Below are 21563 nucleotides of genomic sequence, written 5' to 3'. Positions count from 1 at the left end.
GGGGCAGCCGGATTAGAGGACAGGTCTGTCGGCTCCAGGATCCGCGCTCCTCTCTCTGCAGCATCTGGCATCCCGCCGAGGGCGCGGGTGGCCGGCGGGGCCGTGGCTGTGGGGCTGTCCCTGCTCCTCGGCGCCTCCTCCCTCCCCGTCCCCCACCCGCACCCCTCCCTCCCTCCCCGCGCCACCCCGCCACCCCCGCTACCGCGCGCCTCCACCCGCTCCTCCCCGTGGCCCGGCTCTGCGCGGAAGCTGCGGCTCGGCGAGGGCAGGCGCGGCGCGCACGGCCGGCGGAGGCGACAGCGACCGGGCACACGGGGTCCGGCGCGGAGGAACCGGGCTCAGCCCCGGCCTGCGCGAGCCGCGGCCCTCGTCCACCCGAGGCCGGCCTGGGGGGCCCGCAGGGCGCGCGGAGCGCCGAGTGCGCGTCGGGCTGGGCCCCGCACCCCGGCGCAGGAGCGCGGGCGCGGCGCGGAGGAGCGCGGGGCATGGAGCCGGCCCGGGAACCCCCAGCGCGGACCCGGCCGCCGCCGCCCCCAGCAGCCCGCCCCGCGCCCGCCCCCGCCGCGCCCAGGCCGCGCTCGCCTGCGGAGGTGGAGGGCCGAGGCCCCGAGGGGCTGCTGCGGCGATCCGGGTCGGGTTATGAGGGCAGCACCAGCTGGAAGGCGGCCTTGGAGGGTAAGAGCCGAGCGGCCCTCCATCACCCACCCCCCCGTCCCCTCCGCCCCTCGGCCCGGGGACCAGAGTACCTGGGGACCCGGGAGGCGGGTCAGAGTCACCTTGGCCAAGCTCCCGGAGGGGAGGGCGGAGCGCCCGGAGGATTGACTTCAGGGCCCTCAGATGCCACATGGTGGTGGGGGTGGGGGACGTAGCTAGGGACCAACAATGGTTACAACCTTGACCCTACCTAGACAGCTAACTCTATCTTTGACCTTGGGAGCAGGTTTCATGCTCTGAGCCCCAATCTCCTCCAGAACTAAAGGGGGGCGGGGTCAGCTACTGAGCGGCTCTCATCTGATGGGCATGTTGAGAGGCCGGCTAAAATCTGTAGTAGTGGAAAGATTTGGGCCAAGTGACAAAAGCTGTAAGCCCAGAGACGGTGCCCATGCCCCGTGGGAAGTTGGGTGGGGGAGGGTGCTGGTGGTGATGGGGACACACAGGGAGGGCAGATGTCAAGGATATGCCTTAGGCTCTTCCTTGCAAGGTCATGAGTGCCACATACCCCTTCCAGTCAGGTGGGCTCAGGGAGTGGCCCCTGGCTAGGGGGTCACTAGTCCGGTACAGTCACTAGTACAGTGCACTAGAACAGGGAGCAGTAACCAAGTGGAAAATAGATTTCAAGTTCCTGAGTTCTTCTGGAAAACTTTGTGGCTCCTGGTGTGTGTGGTGTGGGAGATGCTGCAGCTGGCATGGGAGAGCGCTGGCCTTCTGGGTCCTCCTGACATCCCCAGTCCAAAGGCTGAGGATCTGGGCAGTATTAACCAGGGAAGCCCAGAGCCCGGGTCACCCAACCCACAGGGACAGAGAAGGCTTCCTGGAGTAGGTGATGTCTTAGGTGTGGAGAGAAGACAGGGTGCACCAGGCTCAAGGACTGACACGTTCAGGGACCAGGGGGTCAGAACTAGCCTGTCCCTTGTGTCAAACTGAACTCTGGAGTACTAGGATGGGGGGAGGGGTGGGAGGAGATGCCTCTGGAAGGCCCAGACTGCGGAAGGCCACCCAGACCTTGCCAAAGAGTTTGGACTTTGTTCGGCAGGTGGTGTTGAGAAGTTTTAAGCCTAGAATGAGCCAGTGGATTTGCCCTTGCAAGAGTGGCCAGGTCGGTGAGGAAGGTGGGGTGGTGCTCCGGGGTGGGGGTGGTCGCGGTGGTCGAGGTGGGCGAGGCCTAGCCATTACTTGCCCGCACAGGTGCCTTGTGGCGGAGGGAGAGGTGGGCACAGGAATGCCAGCTTTCGATCCAGAAGCTAGAGGGCCAAGGGGTATGGACGAACTCTGCGCTGACTGTGGAGGGAGGGGCAGTCCGGCACCTGGATGGTGATCTGGGACAAAGGAAGCAGAGATGTTGGATCACGGAGTAGAAGAGCCATTGCAGGCTGGGGAGAGTTGAGCTGAATACAGGTGGACAAACCCCTCTCTCTGCCGGGCATTGTTGGATTTGCCTGTGATCCCTGCTTCCCTCCCGCCCAAGTTATTTCTTGAAGTTGCTCACACCTTTTGCCGGTATGTCTTCATTCACTCCTGAGCGCTCCTGCAGGGTCTGCCCTAACCTAACGCCAGCCCCTGGCGGTTACGACCACTTCAGGGGAGATGTAGCCTCTTTCAATGCCTCTCTGGCTTGCTGGTTCCTATTTTACCTCCTGCCCCGACTTTGACCCATTCTGCTTCCTGCTCGCCGTGGGCACTGGGCCAACCACTTGCAGTTAGGCTGAAGAAGGCAGGAAAATGGCCCAATGACTGGTTCCTCCACCCCGGCAGAACCTAGCTGCTCCGCGCTTCGTGCCTACTTGTGTCCAGCCTTCCAGCCTTGTCTTGCCTGTCCCGGTGTGGCTCTTACCAGGTCTGGCTCTGTGTCTCCTGCCACCTCTGGTTCTCCCCATGGGCTCCCCAGCAGCTGCCCACCCTTGAGGCCTGTGGTCCTCGAAGGCTCAGCATCTGAAGCCAATGGACGTTTATTTACTTATTTTTTTTTTTTAAGTAGGGTCCATGCCCAGCGCAGAGCCCAATATGGGGCTTGAACTCACCACCCTGAGATCAAGACCTGAGCTGGGATCAAGAGTTGGTAGCTCAACCGACTGAGCCTCCCAGACGTGCCACGCTCCCCCTCCCCCAAGCCATGGACTTTTTCTACAGTAGTTTCAGCATCTGGGGTCCGAGTCCAGGGTGTTCCCCTCCACTGGTGTTCTGAGAGGGTCTGCTGGGTGTTCCCTTGACCCTCCTATCTCCTGTCAGAAGAGGGGAGCTCAGGGACCAGGACTGGGCTCTCCAGGGTGTCACCTCATGGGCAGAAATCACAGGACTCGGACTGAGGCAGGTTGGTGAGGTTGGTAAGTCTGGAGTTGGGTAAACCCACCTTCCACCACCATGGGCTAGCAGGTTTTCAAACTCATTTGAGCCTCAGTTTCCTTATGTACCAACCTAAACTAGTTAATGATTTCTGCCTCTCAGGGCCACAGAGGGGTAGGCTGTGCAGGTGACCCCTCTCCCCGGCTCTCTGCTGTGGTGACGAGGGAGCTCAGGTGAAACACTTGGGCTTCGGGTCTACCTACCTTGAGTCGCCTCCCCCCTCCCCCCAAGACTGAAGTCTGCGTAATGAGCCCAGTCGGCTGACACTGAGAAACACCCGTGATGGGATGACGGGGCTGCGGGTCTGGGAACGAAGGGCCGTGTGACCTTTGCTTGGCCAAATACCTGTCTTGAGACAAGTGGGAGATTTTTGGACTTGGCCAAGCTAAACATTAAGGGGCCCTGAGCTCCTTTCTTTCCACGCAGCTCACATCGCAGAAGCATGTGTTGTGTGCTGGAGTCCGGGGTTGGGGGCTTTCACGATACTGTCCCATTTAATCCTCACACATACCCTTCTGGGGCTGGTGAGTGTTCTGCAGATGAGGAAACAGACTCGGAGGGGCCAAGTGTCTCGCCCAAGGACACAGGTTGGTTGCTAAGGTGTGTCTGCCACAAAGGCCCCCTGCCCTGAGAGTTCTTGTTTCGTCCCGCCTGGACCAAGGATTCTGGGCTTCGTGAGGCTCGTTGGACAGAACTGAACTGTGTTTGGGATGCGTGCAGCTCTCCTGCCCGTGCTTCCCTGCCTCCTCCAGCGTGGACATTTTTTTCTTCCTCACGGGTTAAGTGAAATGGAGAACTTCTTCAGTTTAAACCGGGATTAGAGCTCAGGGCTCCGTGACTTTTCTTAGGTGAACAATTAGCTCTATAAATAGAAAACCAAACAGAAGTTCTCCTGACCAAGACTTCTCTCCTGGTGGCTGTTCACTATTCCTTCCACCTGCCCCCCAGACGAGGGGGAGGGGCTGGGAAAGATGACCCAGCGCTTCGGCCTGGGTTCTAGAAAGACTGGGGGTGACTGGAGATGGGGATGTTTCTGGTATTTCGGGGGTGGAGATGGAGAAGAGTGGCCTGGGGGGGGGGCGGGTATGGGAGGGGACAGAGTGATTCTGCATATCGCCAGGCTATGGATTTTCCAGAGCTCACCGATTCTGAATTTTTAATGTTGAAAGTTTCTTGATTAGGCATCAGCCCACAACTTCCTGATCAAAACCACACACATGCATTTAGCAAAGTCTTTTAAAAATTTAAAAATGACCAAACTCTACATTTGATAGTTTCAAAGAGTCACGACTATGCTCACCAGACTGCGGCTCTGATAACTGAGAGAGGTCAGCGGTGAGTCTCTTCTGGGCCCTGGATGTGAGGGTGAGGGGACAGCGGTCTGGGTTGGGAGCCAGAGTCTCAGCGGGCCCTGCTGACATGAGGCTAAATCGCCTACCTTTATAAACACAAGTTACTGCGTCCTCCAAGTCCGTCTATTGTGGACCATTGCCTAGAAGGAAAGATAATTGAGTTAGACACGTCTTATGGCTTGAAAGGTATCTCCCCCTGCTCCCCCAAAGAGCTGTGTTGAAGAAGCTGAACCGCCAGCTCCTGAGAACGGGACCTTATTTGCAAATATGGTCACTGCAGCTGTGACCAGTGAAGACAGGCTCATGCTGGAGTGGGTATGCTCCGAATCCCACAGGACTAGTGTCCTTACAAGATGACAGTCACAGAAAGACGGAGACACCCGGGAGAAGGTTGTGGGATGCAGAAGGCAGAGCCTGGAATGAGGGGACCGCAAACCAGGGATGAGGAAGGTCACCAGCAAACCCTCAGAAGCCGGGAAGAAGCGAGCAAGGACTTCCCTTGCCTTTGGAGGGACTGCGGCCCTGCTGGCGCCTTGACTGGGGACTTGTGGCCTCCAGAAGTGGGAGACAAGAAATTTCTGGTGTTGTAAGTCATCTAGTTTGTGGGGTTTGCTACCGCAACCCTAGGAAACGAATATGACCTTGTTTTGGATCGTCCGGCCCCACAGCCATCCTCTGTGAGGGCAGCAGTGAGCAATGAGTCGGGACTCCCTCGAGTGTCCTTTTTCTGTCGCTGGTGCCGTGTCCAGAGCAGTAGTCCCCAGGAAAGAATGAAGAGCTCCTCAGTTCTGGTGGCGTTGGAGATGTATACGCAGATTCCCAGCACATTTTCCTCTTTCCTTCCGGAAGCCCCCTGATACTACAGAGTAAAGGGATTTTTTAAAAGGCCATAAGGACAACAAGAAGAGAGAAGACAATAGCAATACAGTTGGGAGTTAGGCATCAAGGATGAGTAGCAACTGCTTCCAGTGACCTGAGAAGGCTTGAAGGAAAGCAAAGGAGCAACCTGAGTCCCATGCAGGGGCCCCCGAAGTATAGAGATGGGGGGCGCCAGTCAGCATGGCAGTGCGTGAAGAGAGAGCTGGAACAGGAGGGCTGCTTGAACATTTTAGAAAGGATTCAATTGCCAGGTTCTCTTCCTACCCCTGGTAGGAGCCTGGAGCTAAACTTGAGAGAGGGTCTCTAGAGGACAGTACATTTGGGGACAAGAAATTAAGGGGACATTTACATAATGAATGCTTAGGATGGCCTCCCAGCCTCTCCTCCTGGTTAAGCCTAACACCCTTCGGGAGGGAAACAGAAGAGCCTTCTCCAGGAGCTCTGGCCCACCGAGAGGAAAATCCCCAGAAGTTTAGCACTCAGAGCACCTTGAGGACCAGCCCAGCCTCGTCACTCTGCTGGGACCCCATAGCTGATAAGCCCCTCCCCAGTCTCAGAGGCTCCAATGGAATCTTTCCTCCGGCCTTAACTAGGAGCAAATCACCAAGGATCTCCAGACATCTGAGGAAACTCGACGACATGGAAACCAGAGCCGAAAACAAATGAAGAGAAAAAAAAAAATTAGAGGAAAAAAGAGACTACGCAGGGAGAAATAAGCTTTCTGCCCACCTTTCCTATCCTCCCCCTCCAAAAAAACATCAGTAATATCCTCAAAGAGATAAGAGAAAATATGGCTTCATTTTTGCAAGATATTTATTTATTTATTTTAGGGGCAGTGGGGCAGAGAGAGTCCCAGGCAGACTGTGCTGAGCACGAGTGTGGAGCCTGAGGTGGGGCTGTGTCTTACCGCGCTGAGGTCAGGACCTGAGCCCAAACCAAGAGTCAGCTGCACAACTGACCGCGCCACCCAGGAGCTCCAGTATGGCGTCATTAAGAGCAGGACGCTCAGGCTGCTGGCAAAGGGAGATTGTAAGGTGGTGGCGAGCTAAGGCAAAATCAGACTGTCGCAGCAGAAGGTTCTGGGGGCCGCTGCTTCAAGAACATTGTTATGGACTGGACGTTCATGTCTCCCCGTGCGTCAATCAGCAGATGAATGGATAAACAACAACAGTAAATACACGCATATGCGTATATACATATGTGCATATTCATACAATGGAATATTACTCAGCCATAAAAAGGAATGTCATTCTGACACATGGTACAACAGGGATGAACCTCGGAAACATTAAGGGAAATAAGTCAGACGCAAAAGGACAAATATTGTATGATTCCATTCATATGAAATCTCTAGAATAGGCAAATTCATAGAGACAGAAAGTAGTTAGAGGTAACCAGGGAGTGGGGGAGGTGGGAATTGGGAGTGAAAGCTTAATTAGTATCTAGTTTCTGTTTGGGTGGTGAGAAAGTTTTGCAAAGAGACAGTGGGGATAGTCGCATGACATCATGAATGGAATTAATGCCACTAATTGTGTGCTTAAAAATGGTTTAAAAAGGGGCGCCTGGGTGGCTCAGTGGGTTAAAGCCTCTGCCTTTGGCTCATGTCATGATCTCAGGTTCCTGGGATCAAGCCCCCAATCAGGCTCTCTGCTCAGCAGGGAGCCTGAATCCCCCTCCCCCCCATCGCCTGCCTCTCTGCCTACTTGTGATCTCTGTCTGTCAAATAAATAAATAAAATCTTTAAAAAAAATCGTTAACATGGCAACTTTTAAGTTATGTCTATTTTATGACAATAAGAAAAACCTAAATAGGGGCACCTGGGTGGCTCAGTCCATTAAGCGTCTGCCTTCTGCTCAGGTTATGATCTCAGGATCCTGGGATAGAGCCCTGTGTGGGGCTCCCGGCTCAGCAGGGAGCCTGCTTCTCCCTCTGCCCCTCCTTCTGCTTGTGCTCTCTCTGTGTCTCTCTCTCACTTGGTCTCTCTCTCTCAAGTAAATAAAATCTTTAAAAAAAAAAGAGAGAAACTTAAATAGAGTCGATGTCTAAAATCTAAAAGGGTTCTTCCACTAAAAAGAAAATAAAAATTTTCAGTGATAACAAAAAATATATGAAAATTAAAAAGGGGGAAGGCGGGGGATCAGGGGAGGTTTTGTGAAGAGGGTGGAAGGCGGAGGCGGCGGGTGGGGGGGGGGATCCCAGGGGTAGCAGTGGAGGAGAAGAGCTCTGCGGGCAAGGACCCGGCCCCTTGGGCAGTGAGGACGGGCCGGGTCATTTCAGCGTGAAGCCGGGAGCAGGTAGAGAAGCAGCAGAAGGCAAGAACTGGAAAGCTCTTCCACCCAGAAGGCAGCAAGTGCAGAGCCTTGGGGGAGGGGTTCAGGCCACGGGGTCATAGATTCTGACCTGCGCCCCAGAACGGCAGCCCGGCTTCAGCCAGCGGCAGATTCCCGCTGAGGGCTTGGGAAACCTCAGCTTGCTGGGCCAGAGTTCCCTGGTATCAGGAACTGGGGCTTGGCAGTGGGGCGTGGTGGTAGGGTGGGTGGCCAGGGCACTGAACCGCTTCTTTCTCTCCTCAGACACCACCACACGTCTCCTGCTGGGGGCCATCGCGGTCCTTCTGTTCGCCATCCTGGTGGTGATGAGCATCTTGGGTGAGCATGTGCGGCCTGAGAGTACCCACCTTGTCGAAATCGGGTCTCACTTGGTAAAGAAAGGTTCCAGACATACCACATATTCCGCGGGGCCCAAAGCCTAGAAAACATTGTGCTGTTTCTAGGTGAGAGTTTAGCCTAAAATAATATATTCACATGATGACTCTCTGTGTCCCCTTTACTAAGTCATGTGGGGGTGTGGCTGGGTGGCTTCAGTGCCGTTCCGTACGCGCTGCGAGGACGCAGAGCCAACTTGAGGTGAGTGAGACAGGCACTGCTTCTTGGAGGAGACGGTGTGGGGACAATGGCCTGTAAAGATCACATTCATTCGTTCAATGAACATTCGTGGAGCCCTGCTGTGTGTTAGGCCCCCTAAATGCAGAGGATAGAAAACAAAAAAAAGGAAGGATGAATGGGACACCATCTCCCCTGCCCAGTAAGGAGGCATCACGGCTAGGGGGCTCCCCATGGAGGGACCGAAAGGGAGAAAGGAATAAAAGAGATGGAACCCTTCAAGGACAGGCAAGGCTCTAGGACCGGGAGATTGGGCTGCTTTTCATGGTTTCAAGTCAAAGTGTGTGGTGCGCTCCGAAGGGTTTGCAAAGTGGTTTCAGTGCCTCTGTCTTAAATCTTTGAGAAGCACCCAGAGGCGGGCGCCGTGGAAGGGGAGAGAAGTCCAGTGACAGTATTAGCTCCCACCAAATCCTCCTCTTCGGGCATGCACATTAATCAGGGGACCTGTGAGTGTGTAGAAAAGACTATGGTGACCACTTGTGCCAGCTTGGATTCATCTAGAACAATCATGACAGATTAGATGGATTTCCTTTTGTTCTCGCGCTAGGTTGGGGAGGTCAGAGCAATGCGAAGAGAGAGTGTATTGGGATTTTCGTGAAGCAGCTGAAATGCACCCACGCCATGGGCAAGACTCCCAGTGGTCCTGCACTCACTGAGCAGACAGGCTGGACTGTCGGTTATTCGACTGGTGTCGGTGTGGCTGTAGATCTCTCAGGGCTGGCGTACCACGGGCCAGTTCTTGGCTCTGTCCCCGTCTGTATTTTAATCAAGCACTTGTACGGAAACAAAAGATGCTGATGGAATTTGTCAGTGATACAAGGACGCGCAGGGTGACAGACGAAGGGTGCTTAATATGGGAGGTGGGAAAAAAATCAAGACTAAAATCTTTCTTTCAAAACACAAATGAGCCAACGTGAATGAGATAAAGGTGGAAGAAATAAAAATAAGACCTTCAGACGGATTTAAAAGGTGACTGATACCTGTTCTGGACACAGGGGAGAGCTGTGTCCAGATCCCATGAAAACAATCGAAGGGTGTGTTCCGCCCACCCAGGGAAGCGCACGTCAGCACGTACCCGCCAATTCCTTTCCTGGAAGCGGTCTGCAGACTGGCAAGCCAGCAGCTGCTGGAAGGAGTGTGGCCATCACTGTTGCTGGGGCTAGGGACACAACTGGCGTGGTCCAGTCTGTTCTGGGGGCAGCACTTGGGTGCCAATGTGGACACATTGCAGTGAGCCAGGCAGAATGGAGAAGGGTGTGGACAGCGTCCCCTGCAAGAAACTGTGCAAGAGAGGGTGTCTGTTTAGACCTGGACGAGGGGAGGCTGGTGTCCTTCTTCAAGCAGGTGGGAGAAGGTGGGCTGGGCTTGCTCTGGGTCACTCAGAGGCAGATGCTATGTCTGTACGGCTGGGTCCCAGAGAGGCAGGCTGGGACTCAGCAGCTCAGAAGTGGACCAGGTTGAACTGTTAGCTAATGAGGGCGTGGCCAACGAGATCAGACCCTCGGAGCCTGCTGAGGATTCCCACCATGGCTGGAGAGCGTGGACACGTGGTCTCCAGGTCCTTTCTGAATCTGTGTTTCTGGGCTTCCATGCCCCAGGGAGTCTGGGGAGAGAGAGGAGCTTTTAACCTAGGGCCGAATCTGGTGGCCCTTCCCCTTGGTGGTCACGATCCTGCCAACCTCCCCAGTTTCCTTGTTTATTGGGTCACCAGGCTTCTCCCCTGCCGGGCACTGTGAGAGGGGCTCATCTGGGGAGACAGCTGTCCGAGGCATCCCCGGAGGGCGCCAGCGTTGGGCAGGTGGAGGAGGCGTTGTGTCACTGAATGGGATTCCTGAGGCGGGAGCCAGGCACGCTGTCAGATGCTGAGTCCGTCCCCCTCCCCCGTCTCCCCTGCAGCTTCCAAGGGCTGTATCAAGTGTGAGGCACCCTGCCCGGAGGACTGGCTACTCTACGGAAGGAAGTGCTACTTCTTTTCTGAGGAGCCGAGGGACTGGAACACGGGCAGGCAGTACTGCCATACCCACGAGGCCGCGCTGGCTGTGATTCAGAGCCAGAAGGAGCTGGTGAGCGCCGGGCCGGGGGCGACCTCCGGGGACAACCCCACTCCTGGGGTGTGGCGTCCCACGTGACACATTTCCAGAGCACACGCAGCATGGGGTGTGCTGGTGGGCCCCGTGGGGTCCGGGCTCATCTCCAAGGGGCTCCTGTTTCCACCACCATGGCGAAGGCCAACGATTTCAATCCAAGGCTGGCTTGCTGAGCCCAGCTCAGTATCCTAAAGTGTGAGCATCACCAATTATAAATGCCTTTGTGAATGAGGAACACACTGGCACCTTCCACGCGTCCAAATCAGGGCGTGAGTTCCCGCTGAACACCCAAACAGTTTCCTCAGTAGGAAAGTGAAAGAAACACAATGAATGAGTCTGTTGATCCGTTTTGGATTTCGAGGGTAACAGTGAGATGGCAATCCGAAGTGGCCCGTAATCGCAAAGTCACTTCTGCTTATCTCTGATACACAGTGTAGTATCTCCCTGCGCAGAGAAGGCCGAGAAGCCAAAATGAATGTTGCCATTTGTCCCAGATAATCCATTAAGTGGGCAATCCCAGGCTTCCTGCCAACCAGGAACGCTGACTGGTGGGCTGGACCACAGAGCTAGGAGGACAAACCTTGTCCAAGGCTTCCTGGTCCAGTGGGCACGCTTGCAGCTGCTGGGAGAGGGGTCAGCGTGAGTGCTGGGCACTCGGTGACCCCCGCTCCTTATTTGCAGGACGCAGTGAGGGATCCCCCTTCAGGGTCTCTATATCCCGGGAGCCACTCTTCTCAGCTGAGGTTAGTCCAGGGATGTATGAACAGTTAGGAAACCACAGATGACTCGGGTTTCCCTCTTTCCTTGATACAGGAATTTATGTTCAAGTTCACACGGAGGGAGCCCTGGATTGGCCTGCGCAGAGTCGGGGATGAATTCCACTGGGTCAACGGCGACCCGTTTGACCCGGACACGTGAGCTGAGGCTTCATCTTCTGGCCGCTGATCTTAGGCTGGGGAAGGCCTAGCCCCCCGGACACAGCCTCATGAGGGAGAACCAGTGGGTTTGTGCTAGCTAGAGCTCTAACCTCCAGGGTCAGCAGCGTGTGACCGAGAGAATGATAATGAAGACGGCTTTACTTCTCTCCCTCTCCCCTAATGTCCAGCCTGGTTTGGCGGCTCCGCTCTATGTAATCATCAGAGCTTCCTGCCGCGGGGCCCAGGCTCTTTCCATCTTGTGGCTCCCCGCCTGGGGAGCGGCTCATCTGCGTGGCTCCGTGCAGCTCAGAGGAGAGGGAAGACATGCCCCGGATGTCCCTCGGCGTTGGCCAGAACTTAGCCCCACGACCACAGCTGGGCCTGTGGTGGGGATGGGGCCTCTATTCTGGGCAGCCGGTGTTGCCTAAACATTAGCCCGTGGAAGAAAGGGGCTCTGACGCCGGGGCGCCGCGAGCACTCCCTTAGAGAAAACAGCGCCTGATGGTGCCGGCGGTGTGAGCAGTGGTGGGATTGCTTGTGTGGCCCAAGGGGTGTGGACGTGAGAGTGTAGTGGGGCGGCAGGTGTGCGACGACAGGGACTGGTGTGTGGGGTGAGGGTGGCAGGGGACGTGGGTGGTGGGGGTGGTGACTGTGTGTATGGGGGGAGCAGTCCAGGTTCAGGGGAGCACAGTGGGGGGCATATAGGGAAACAAGAACCTCAGTTTCTAGTCCAGCCCCTAAGGCTGGAAGCATGGGCCCTGAGGAGCTGGGGGGGGGCGGGCTACAGCTGCTCCCCTGATGATGACGATGCAGGAGGGTCCCCAAGGCAGGAGAAGTGGGAGGCACCCAAGACTCCCAGCCCTCCACCATGGCCGGGAGCTGGTGATCAGCCACCTTCCCAACCAAGGCAGGCTTAGGGCTTAGCCTTCAGGCGGTGAGCCATCTGTCAGCGTCTTCCCTCCTGGTTCCTGTGCCCTTCGTTGTGCACCCCCTCTTTGTCCTCATTGTTTCTTCCTTTTTTCCTTTTTCCTTCTCATGCCTTCATCCCAGATCTACCCTCAGAGCTGCTGAGAAGTCTTGCACTTTCTGCCTCTCTCTCTCTTCTTCTGGAAGCTTCCTGCTCCCTGAACCTGGGAGAGCCCTGGAGGCTGGGGTCCCCCGTGTGCTCACCATCTGCCAACCAAGGGAGCCTTTAGGCGTGTTGCTCTGGCACTGAGGTGGTCCTGCCTGGCGCCCCCTCTTGAGGTCATTCTGGTGCCCTCTTGGGAGACCCCGGCTCCAGCCCTGGCAGGGATGTCAGATCAGGGTCACTGAACAAGGTTGAGAAGAAATCTTGAAATTCAAAAGGAAACTATTTTAGGTAGAAAGAACCCCCACCCCCCACATCTACTGATGACGTCAGCCAACACCAGGGTGAGTCAGGTCCGCCCCTGTGAGATGGTTTCATTCGGCTCGTCTCTGCTGGGCTCTGCCTGTGCTGGACGCTGGGTGCTGTAGGGAGCCCAGATGGGGGGGCATGGAGCCAACCGTGTGGCTGCTGACCGCCTGGGGGACTGGCAGGGACAGACGGACACAGGCCTCCATGTCCCACGGTGCAGGCAGCTGCTGTGGGGAGGGAGGCCAGGCAGAGGGTGGTCCTGACCCAGATTCTGACTCATGGGACTAGTGAGCTGACTGGAAGGCTGCGGAAGCAGGATGGGGAAGCACAGGGCGTGTTCAGGAGATGTCTGTGGGTGTGCTCAGGATGGCTGGAGCCCTGGTGCACACAGTAGGCAGACAATGGGGGGGGCACATTAGAAAGTTCTGTAGGGGCTAAAGGTATTAGAAGGTGGATCCAGAGGGAGGGACAGGTCGCAGGGCCTCCAGGGCCACCCAAAGACAGGCTACGTGTGCCAGGTTGTAAGCGTCTGCTCTCTTGTCTTCTGGCCGCAGATTCCCCATCTCGGGCCTGGGAGAGTGTGTCTTCGTGGAGCCCACCAGGCTGGTGTCAACCGAGTGTCTGATGACCCGGCCCTGGGTGTGCAGCAAGACGGCCTACACGTGAGCTGGGTCAGGCCAGAGGCGGGCCTCCAGCCGGGCTCCGAGACCGGCCTGGCCCCAGCTCGTCTCCACGGCGAAGCGGTGGAGGGTGCCCTCCACCCCTGGCCCCTGGTCCAGGTCCCACAGCCCTGGCTCCTAGTCTCCTTGGCCCCAGGCAGGTCCTGCGGCTCAGCCGTCAAATCCCACATGCTCAGTAGTGTAGGCACTCCCAAGACACACACACGCACACGTACACACGCCTGCCCAGGCATGCACACAGTCCCTTCTCAAGTTCAGAGTCCACTCTTGGTCACCCCAAGTCCCTCCCTGGCCCCGCGCTGGAACATGTCTCCCCCACGCGGCCCTGGTGCTTGGAGGAAGGGTGAGCGCTGACACAGACCGCGTTTCTGTCGGCACCGTCACTTCTGCCCCCGGATCTGGGGGGGCCGGGAGGCGGGCTTCCCCGCACGGGGCCCCCTCTGTCCACCGGGGTTCTCAGGCAGGCCCCTGCTGTGTCTGTGGTGCTGTCATGTTGCTCACTGACAGAATAAAGAGATGACTGGCATCCAGAGCAATCGGCTGCCCTTTGTTCCAGCGTCAGGGGCTGGGGGGGTGGGGAGCAGAGGCACACATCTCTGGGGGCCTGTCTGTGGGGAACCACCACCGAGAGGCACCCGATCTAGCATGGCAGGTGACGACGTGTAGGAGCCGAGGACCCAAACCCATTCTGTGGCCTCAGGACCACTTAATGTGGCGGGGCTGCCGAGTTATTCTTAGATGGCTCGGGGGTGTGCTCCGTCTGGGTCCTTCATGACTATTCAGCTCAATGTATGACAAATGTTTATTCACATCACACCTACCACGTGCCAGACACCACGCCACGCGTGGGGAGCAACAGCTTTATCCCCCAAGGAGCACACAGGGAACAGTGGCAACAGCTTGGGAAGCACCAGAATGTTCTAGAACACAGTTGAGGGGTGGTTTATTCTGCCTCAGGGGAGAAGGGGGGTGAAGTGAGCAGGAGGATTAACCATGCAGAAAAGATGGTGTTCATGGTGGGGGGTAGGATAAGTGCGTGTGCAGGTCCTAGGGCCTCTGATCTTCCTTGGTCTGCCTGGGGAGGAAATGGGGGGTCGGACATTTCCCCTGGGCCTGTAGAGGCTCCAAGTGCCACCACCCCAACACACACACACACCTGGAGCCCCAAAGCTCACCCTAGTGCGGCCCAGCCTCCTCCCAGTGCCCGGGGCTGGCTGCCCATGAGCAGGTGAATTTGGGTCCTGGCCCACTTTCAGAAAATAGCTCAGAGAGAAACCAGGTCCTGCTCTGCTCTGCTCAGTCCTTTCACTGCTGGGCTTTCAGACAAAACTCTCAGCTTGGTTTTGTTGAACTTTCTGCCTGCTTTCCAGATATCTTAGTAGAATACGGGCATTTTTGGTGATTTCCTCTTTTGTCTTTAGTGGGAAAGCAGTGAGGAACCTGATGGAGAATAAAGAGGGGACAGCGACTCAGCGCCGGGGTGGTGGGGCCCCACGGGGTGGGGGGGCAGGCAGCCCACCACCTCCCCTGCGCGGGTGGGAAGCCCGTCTGGGGGCTGAGGACTGAGGAAATGGTCAGCAGCAGCATCGGCTACTGGGGAGCGGGGGTTGGGGGGTCTCCCTCCCCACTGATTCTCAGTCATGCACAGGCCCATGGTCCTCCCCAGGATCTTCCCCTCAAAGATGGCGAGGCTCAAAAGCCTTGCAGGAGGTACCCACAGAAATGGCCGAGGCAGGAAATGCTGCCACAGGGGGCGAGGGTCCCTAGCAGGGTCCAAAGGTCCTGAGGAGGGGTCACGGCCTGCCAGGCCTTCTGAGTTGTGCCCCCAGCTGGGGCGGAGGGGGCTCCGTGGGGAGAGCTGAGCAATGAGGGGGGCCGGGAAAGGAGCAGCCGGACAAGACAGGGCTGGTGAACCCGTGGCATTCAGACCTTACCTCTTACTCCGTCATCCAAAGCCTGCCACCTGCGGCTGCCAAGTCCGCGCTGCCAAATAAGCTCTTCTGACCTTGGGTTTGTCCTGGGAACACGCCACAATTCTAAATCAGTTTAGCGGCTAAAGGAACACTGACTCGGGGTCGCCAAGGTTTTCAGAGTTTTCCCATCTGGTGCCTACTAAGGAAGGAAGCACAAGACAGAAACCAAACACCGGCACGCCAGAATCCAGAAATGTAGAGCATCCTTCCCAAGGTCAGACAGCGGCGAAGCTCCTCACTCTCCCACGTGGGCTGAGCCCGCGGGTTTGCGGGGCTGCGGCGCCAGGTGCTGTGCTCTTGGCGGCCACAGGAGGGCAGCACCGAGCGCCGGTTTCGACCCTCCACCAGCCGTTCCTGCCCCTCACCGTCCCCGTCCCCCGCCTTCCCCAGGCCCCACTCCCGAGCCCCTTGCGAAGGTTCTTCCTTGCCGAGGCGTGCCCTGGCGCTGAGAGTGTGCTTACCTTGGAGCCTGGGCTGCCGCTCCCTGGGTCGATTTGAACCCAAACCCCAGGCCCGTCCTCGGTGACCCCCTGCAGCGGGCAGCGCCCCGTAGAAGGCGGCGCACTCACAGCAGGCACTCCTCGGACGGCCTCTGTGGAGACGGAGGGCGACAGGGAGGACAGGGTGAGCGTGGGGGCGCTAGGCCAGTGTCCCCCTCGCGCGTCTCCTCCCGGGGAGGCCCGCACTGCCCGCCCGCGCTTACAGACGAGGAGCAGACTCAGAGGTTGAGGGACTGCCTCGCGTCGCACAGCCACGGGGCGGTGGAGGCAGGGTTTGAACCTACCCCACCCCACAGGCCCTTGGGAAGCCACTTGTGTGGCGGGCATGTCCCTTGCCCAGACGGCTCTAGGCCAGCTCTGAGGCCAGCTCTGGCGAGGGAGGGTTGGGAGGGTGTCCCTGTCGGGGTGCGGGGCCACCCCGGGAAAACAAGGTGGATGCCCACAGGCAATTCTTTCTCGGGACACTTCTGTCTCCTTCATATGATTTCATTCAAATTACCCACAGCTGGTGGGGGTGAGGCAAATAATGACTTCTGTCCTTTTCCTTCTTCAAGGTCGGGCTGGAGCGTCCCCCAGACGCCTTGGGGGACCGCAGCAGCTCCCTTGCCCCAAACCTCCAGCACTTTAAGACTGAGCATCTTCTGTGACCCGAGTCTGCGACTCCTCTCCGCACCATCTGACTGCGCCATCATCTGATTGTAAACCGCTGGAGAGCAGGGATCGTGTCGTCGGCCTCTTCTGGCACACGCGGCACCTGCTCCGAAGATGGTTCCCATGACAGCGAGATTGCCCACAGCGCCTGGAACCGTGTGCCACCGCCAGAGGGGGCAGAGGCCGGTGTGGTCACTGTCCTTTAAGCTTTGGTGGCTATGGTGTGGTTTTAGAGGTGCAGCAGAGATGAATCTTTAATATGCTTTTTTGTAGACATTTTATTTATTTATTTGACAGACAGAGTTCACAAGTAGGCAGAGAGAGAGGGAAGCAGGCTCCCTGCAGAGCAGAGAGCCCAATGTGGGGCTCGATCCCAGGACCCCGAGATCATAACCTGAGCCGAAGGCAGAGGCTTAACCCACTGAGCCACTCAGGTGCCCCTTTAATGTGCTTTGCGTCAGTTAAATGAGCTCACTCACATTCCCTCAGCGTGCGCGTCCTGCCTGGGCTGGGGGTGGGGGATGGCCCAGTACAGTGAGGGAGAGTTGCCTCAGCCTCCAAAATGTCCTTCACATCACGCACGGAATCCGCAATAGGGACATGGCTGAGTGGAAATCAGGCTGACTGGGCTTGGCCGCTGAAGGTTCCCGGGCCCGCCAGGATAACCGTGCTAATGTCACTGCGTCCTTCTGTAAAACATGACCTGGTTTTCAGAAAGGCCCACTGTCTGCTGAGTACTCACACCAGGAGGGGGTGGAGGCGGGCGAGGGACCTGCCTTTTCTCTCTTCTCGGTCTGTAGCGTATGGGACTCAAGGTGGGGGCATCTGGAAAGCCTCCTGCCACCTTCGTCAGAGATCCCCGCTCTCTGGAGGGGCAGCCCGGAGTGGACACATACTGGGTCTGGCTCCTGAGACTTGCCGGAGACTAGTCTGGGGCTGCCTCTACCGACCAGGAGATGTGGAGCTCGCGCCGCGTTGCTAAGCCTCTCTGACCCCAGGCTTCACCTCTCTAAAGTAGAAATCGCACCTGCCCTGTCTCCCTCACAGGGGTTAGAAATTATCTGCCCCATTCTCACTACCCACGAGGCCCAGAGAGGTGAAGTAACATCTCCAGGGTCACACAGCTAGTGGCAGAGCCAGGACTCAGGTCTGCGGCCCTCCTGCTCCCTGTTTATACTCTTATCATTGCACGCGTCCTGCTTTATTTGTGTACTTGTTCACCATCCTCGCAGAAGTGTAAGTTCCTAGAGGGCAGGGGTCCGCTCTCACACTCCTTTGTTTCTGCAGCCTCTGGTACATACAGACGGTGCTCAATAAATATGCGTTGAACTAAACTAACCTTGACTGCGAGTTCCAGCGCTCTTTCCTCGACCCATGCTGTCTCTGATCCTAGAAACCTGTACTTCCAGCTCCGTCTCCCACAAAGTATGAAAACTTGCAGATGTGTTAGAGAGAAAGGTGCTCAACCGCCTTGCCCTTCCCATTAGGGTCCTGTGGTTTATAGCAGAGAACCCATCTGAGCAAATACAGACACATAAGGCAAAACTGGAATAAGGGTAACGACTACCATGAATTGAGAGCTGAGTAGGGCCAGGAACTGTGTTACGTGTTTCATACATGAAGTGCCAGCCCCATGGTAAGTGCTTAAAAAAAAAACATACTCTTTGGGCACCTGGGAGGCTCAGTCGGTTAAGCCTTTGACTCCTGATCTCGGCTTAGTCCTTGATCTCAGGGCCGTGAGTTCGGGTCTTGCATTGAGCTCCACAATGGGCCTGGAGGCTACTTAAAAATTAAAAAAAAAGGTATTACTATCTTCTTTAACTATAATGTAAGTTGAGTAGAATATTAGAGTATGATAGCAGCTTCTGCCATGATGCCCAAATTTCAGAGGCTTACAAAGTAAAGATCTTTTTTCTTGGGCTTACACCATAGACTAAGCGGATCCGTGATGGGGAACAGCTTTGCTCTGTCTGGGGGCTTTGGATGTCGCGGTTCACACTGGATGTGTTTCAGAAGCTCTGGTAGATGGGAATGCCAGCAAGCCTTTTCACTACCCTTCTGGGTACATGGAAAGATTGTAGTTCCCAGTCTCTTTGCAGTTAGGTATGCAGTGACTTGCTTTAACCAAGAAAAAGCGACACGTCATTTCCAGGTGAAAGCATTTTTTAAAAAAAAACTTAAATTCAATTAATTAGCATATAATGTATTATTTGTTTCAGCGGGACAGGTCTGTGATTCATCAGTCTTATATAACACCCAATACTCCTTACAACACATGCCCTCCTTAATGTCCATCACCCAGTTACCCCATCCCCTCACCCCTCCCCTCCAGCAACCCTCAGTTTGTTTCCTATGATTACGAGTCTCTTATGCTTTGTCTCCCTCTCTGGTTTTGTCGTTTCATTTTTTTCCCTCTCTTCCCCTAAGATCCCTTGCCTTGTTTCTTGAATTCCACATATCAGTGAGATCATATGACAATTGTTTTTTTCTGCTTGATTTATTTCACTTAGCATAATACACTCTAGTTCTATTTACGTTGTTGCAAATGGCAAGATTTCATTTTCTGATGGCTGATGATATTCCATTGTGTGTATATAGTATATATAATATAACACATCTCATTCATTCATCTGTTAATGGACATCTGGGCTCTTTCCACAGTTTGGCTATTGTGGACATTGCTGCTATGAACGTTGGGGTGCAGGTGACCCTTCGGATCATTACGTTTGTATCTTTGGGGTAAATATCCAGTAGTGCGATTGCTGGGTCGTGGGGTAGTTTTATTTTCAACTTTTTGAGGAAGCTCTATACTGTTTTCCAGAGTGGCTGCACCAGCTGGCATTCCCATCCAGGCGGAAGCATTTAAGAACCAAAGCATACTTCTTCAAATGTTCCCTCCTTTCCCCAACCATGACTTGTTTATTTGGAGGTTTCATAGGTTTGAGACATCCTGGAATGCTAAGCCGCTATGTAGGGGATGGGTTTCCTGGACGGTTCTGGATCCGCAGCAAACTGTGTGTGTGAGAGATCAAGCCTCTAAGACTTGCGCCGATCATAGCCTATCTCCCCCCTCTGCTAGCCAGGGGCCAGCCGGGAGGTGGCACGCACGCTGCCCACAGACCACTGGCCAGGACAGTCGTGGAAGGCTGAGGAGGGCAGTCTAGTCGATTCTGTGCGTTGGTGTCATTGATCAATTTTGGAAAATTCTTCACCTTTACCTAAATATTTCTCCGGCCTCACCCATCTTTTCTTCTCTCTTCCCGGGACTCCAGTTAAGGCTGTTGGATATTATCACATGGGTCTCTAATGGTTTATCTTTTTTTGTTTTTGTCAATTGTACCAACAAGGCCGGGATTACGCCGGATCTGTAAATCAGTGGGAAGAACTATGCTGTCTTAATAATGTGACCATCCCATTCAACAGTGTAGATCTCTCCGTTTTTAAAACGTTTTTAAAAAACATTTCAGAAAGTTGTTGCAAGTTTTAAGGGTAGAGTTTCTGCATATATTTTTAAAAAACTTATCCTCAAGCGTGTTTAGGCGGCCAGGAAGACGGCAGACATCCAGACTGAGCGCGCCAACCGAAAGCAGTGAACCATCTTTCAAAATAAGAAGTGGGTCTTGCTTGGAGATATTGGCAAGGAGAAGCTCCCGTGATCCTACAAAAACATCGGGTTGGGCTTCAAGATGCCCAAGGAGGCCACTGAGGGCACCTTGATGAGACAAGAGGGACAAGAGATGCCCCTTTCCTGGCAATGTCTCCATCCGAGGGTGGATTCTGTCCAGTGTGGTGACCAAGGTGAAGAGGAAGAGGACCACTGTCATCTGCCGAGACTACCTCCGCTACCCCAAAAGTACAAGCTCTTTGAGAAAGGACACAAGCATATGTCTGTGCACCTGTCCCCTGCTGCAGGGACGTCCAGATTGGCGACATCATCGCCGTGGACGAGCGCCGGCCCTTCAGCAAGACTGCATTTCAAGGTGCCCAAAGTCACCAAGGCTGCTGGCACCAAGAAGCAATTCCGGAAGTTCTGAGATTAGACATCTGCCCACACCCCCAAAGAAAGTAATTTCCCAACTAAAAAAATAAAAACTTATCCTCAAATATTTTTTTTCATGCTTCTACAATTTTTAAAAAATATTTCACAGTCCAATTGTTTGCCACTGGTATAAAGAAATAGAATCAATTTTTGTGTATTGACCGTTCCTCCTACAGTCTTGCCAGATTGACGTGCTAGCTTGAGGAGATCTTTTTGCAGACGGCTTAGGGTTTGTAACGGCATGATTATGGCACATTTTATCAAAGCATAACATGGGCCATCACCTTTCCGGCTCCTGAGATCAGTTTCCCTATTTATCTGTCCAGCAGCTAAGCCAATGCTATGTATCCTCTCTGGTTTAGACGTTACAGCAGCACCTCGCTTTCAGGGACTAGTGTCCATATTAGTCGGGATAACTTAGTTGTTACAATAAACAACCTGAAATTGCAGAGTCTTAAATATAATAACAATACTTGTAAGTCTAGGGAACGAGCTGAGGTCGCTGGAGTGGAGGTGGGTGGGGGGATGGGGCCACTGGGTGAGGGGCAGTGAGGAGGACACGGGATCTGACAAGCACTGGGTGTTCTACCCAAATGAAGAATCACCAAATTCTGCCCCCAAATTAAGAATACACTGTATAGGGGCGCCTGGGTGGCTCAGTGGGTTAAAGCCTCTGCCTTCGGCTCAGGTCATGATCTCAGGGTCCTGGGATAGAGTCCCACGTCGGGCTCTCTGCTCAGCGGGGAGCCTGCTTCCTCCTCTCTCTCTGCCTGCCTCTGTGCCTACTTGTGATCTCTGTCAAATAAATAAATAAAATCTTTAAAAAAATACACTGTATGTTAACTAACTTGAATTGAAATAAAACAAAAAAACGTTATGACCATTAAACATCTATATATAACAAAAATACTTATTTCTTGCTCTTTTGTGGTTTTGTCCCATGTGGGTTTATGAGGAGGTCATTCAGTGTCCTGGGCTACTTCTGTCTGGAGGCCCCACCGGGTCTAGGCCCTCAGAGCCCTTCATTGGATCTTCCTCATCTGGCCAGAAATGGAGGGAAGAGAGTGTGGATAAATGCATGACCATTTTTTAGAGCCCCGTTCCG

The 21563-nt window shown here is 55.0% G+C and overlaps 1 protein-coding gene and 1 pseudogene across 1 annotated transcript; both read left to right on the top strand.

The window, feature by feature from the left end:
* Positions 1 to 223: 223 nt before the first annotated feature.
* CLEC2L (C-type lectin domain family 2 member L) lies at positions 224 to 13827 on the top strand. Its single transcript, XM_046021264.1, has 5 exons — positions 224 to 675; positions 7865 to 7939; positions 10130 to 10296; positions 11134 to 11234; positions 13170 to 13827. Exons 1-5 carry the CDS (start codon positions 486 to 488, stop codon positions 13279 to 13281), a joined length of 645 nt encoding a protein of 214 aa, XP_045877220.1. The 5' UTR covers positions 224 to 485; the 3' UTR covers positions 13282 to 13827.
* Positions 13828 to 19374: 5547 nt separating this feature from the next.
* Positions 19375 to 21032, top strand: LOC123951482 (annotated as a pseudogene).
* The last annotated feature ends 531 nt before the right edge of the window (positions 21033 to 21563 follow it).

Source organism: Meles meles, chromosome 10, assembly GCF_922984935.1.
Source record: "Meles meles chromosome 10, mMelMel3.1 paternal haplotype, whole genome shotgun sequence".
Taxonomy (NCBI): Eukaryota; Metazoa; Chordata; class Mammalia; order Carnivora; family Mustelidae; genus Meles; species Meles meles.
This window is presented reverse-complemented; position numbering and strand designations above follow the sequence as displayed.

Excerpts from the sequence above, each read along its gene's own strand:
- CLEC2L (XM_046021264.1), top strand. The coding sequence starts at position 486 with ATGGAGCCGGCCCGGGAACCCCCAGCGCGGACCCGGCCGCCGCCGCCC. Across the intron at positions 7,940-10,129 it reads GGTGGTGATGAGCATCTTGG|CTTCCAAGGGCTGTATCAAG; the intron begins GTGAGCATGTGC and ends TCTCCCCTGCAG. Across the intron at positions 10,297-11,133 it reads TTCAGAGCCAGAAGGAGCTG|GAATTTATGTTCAAGTTCAC; the intron begins GTGAGCGCCGGG and ends TCCTTGATACAG.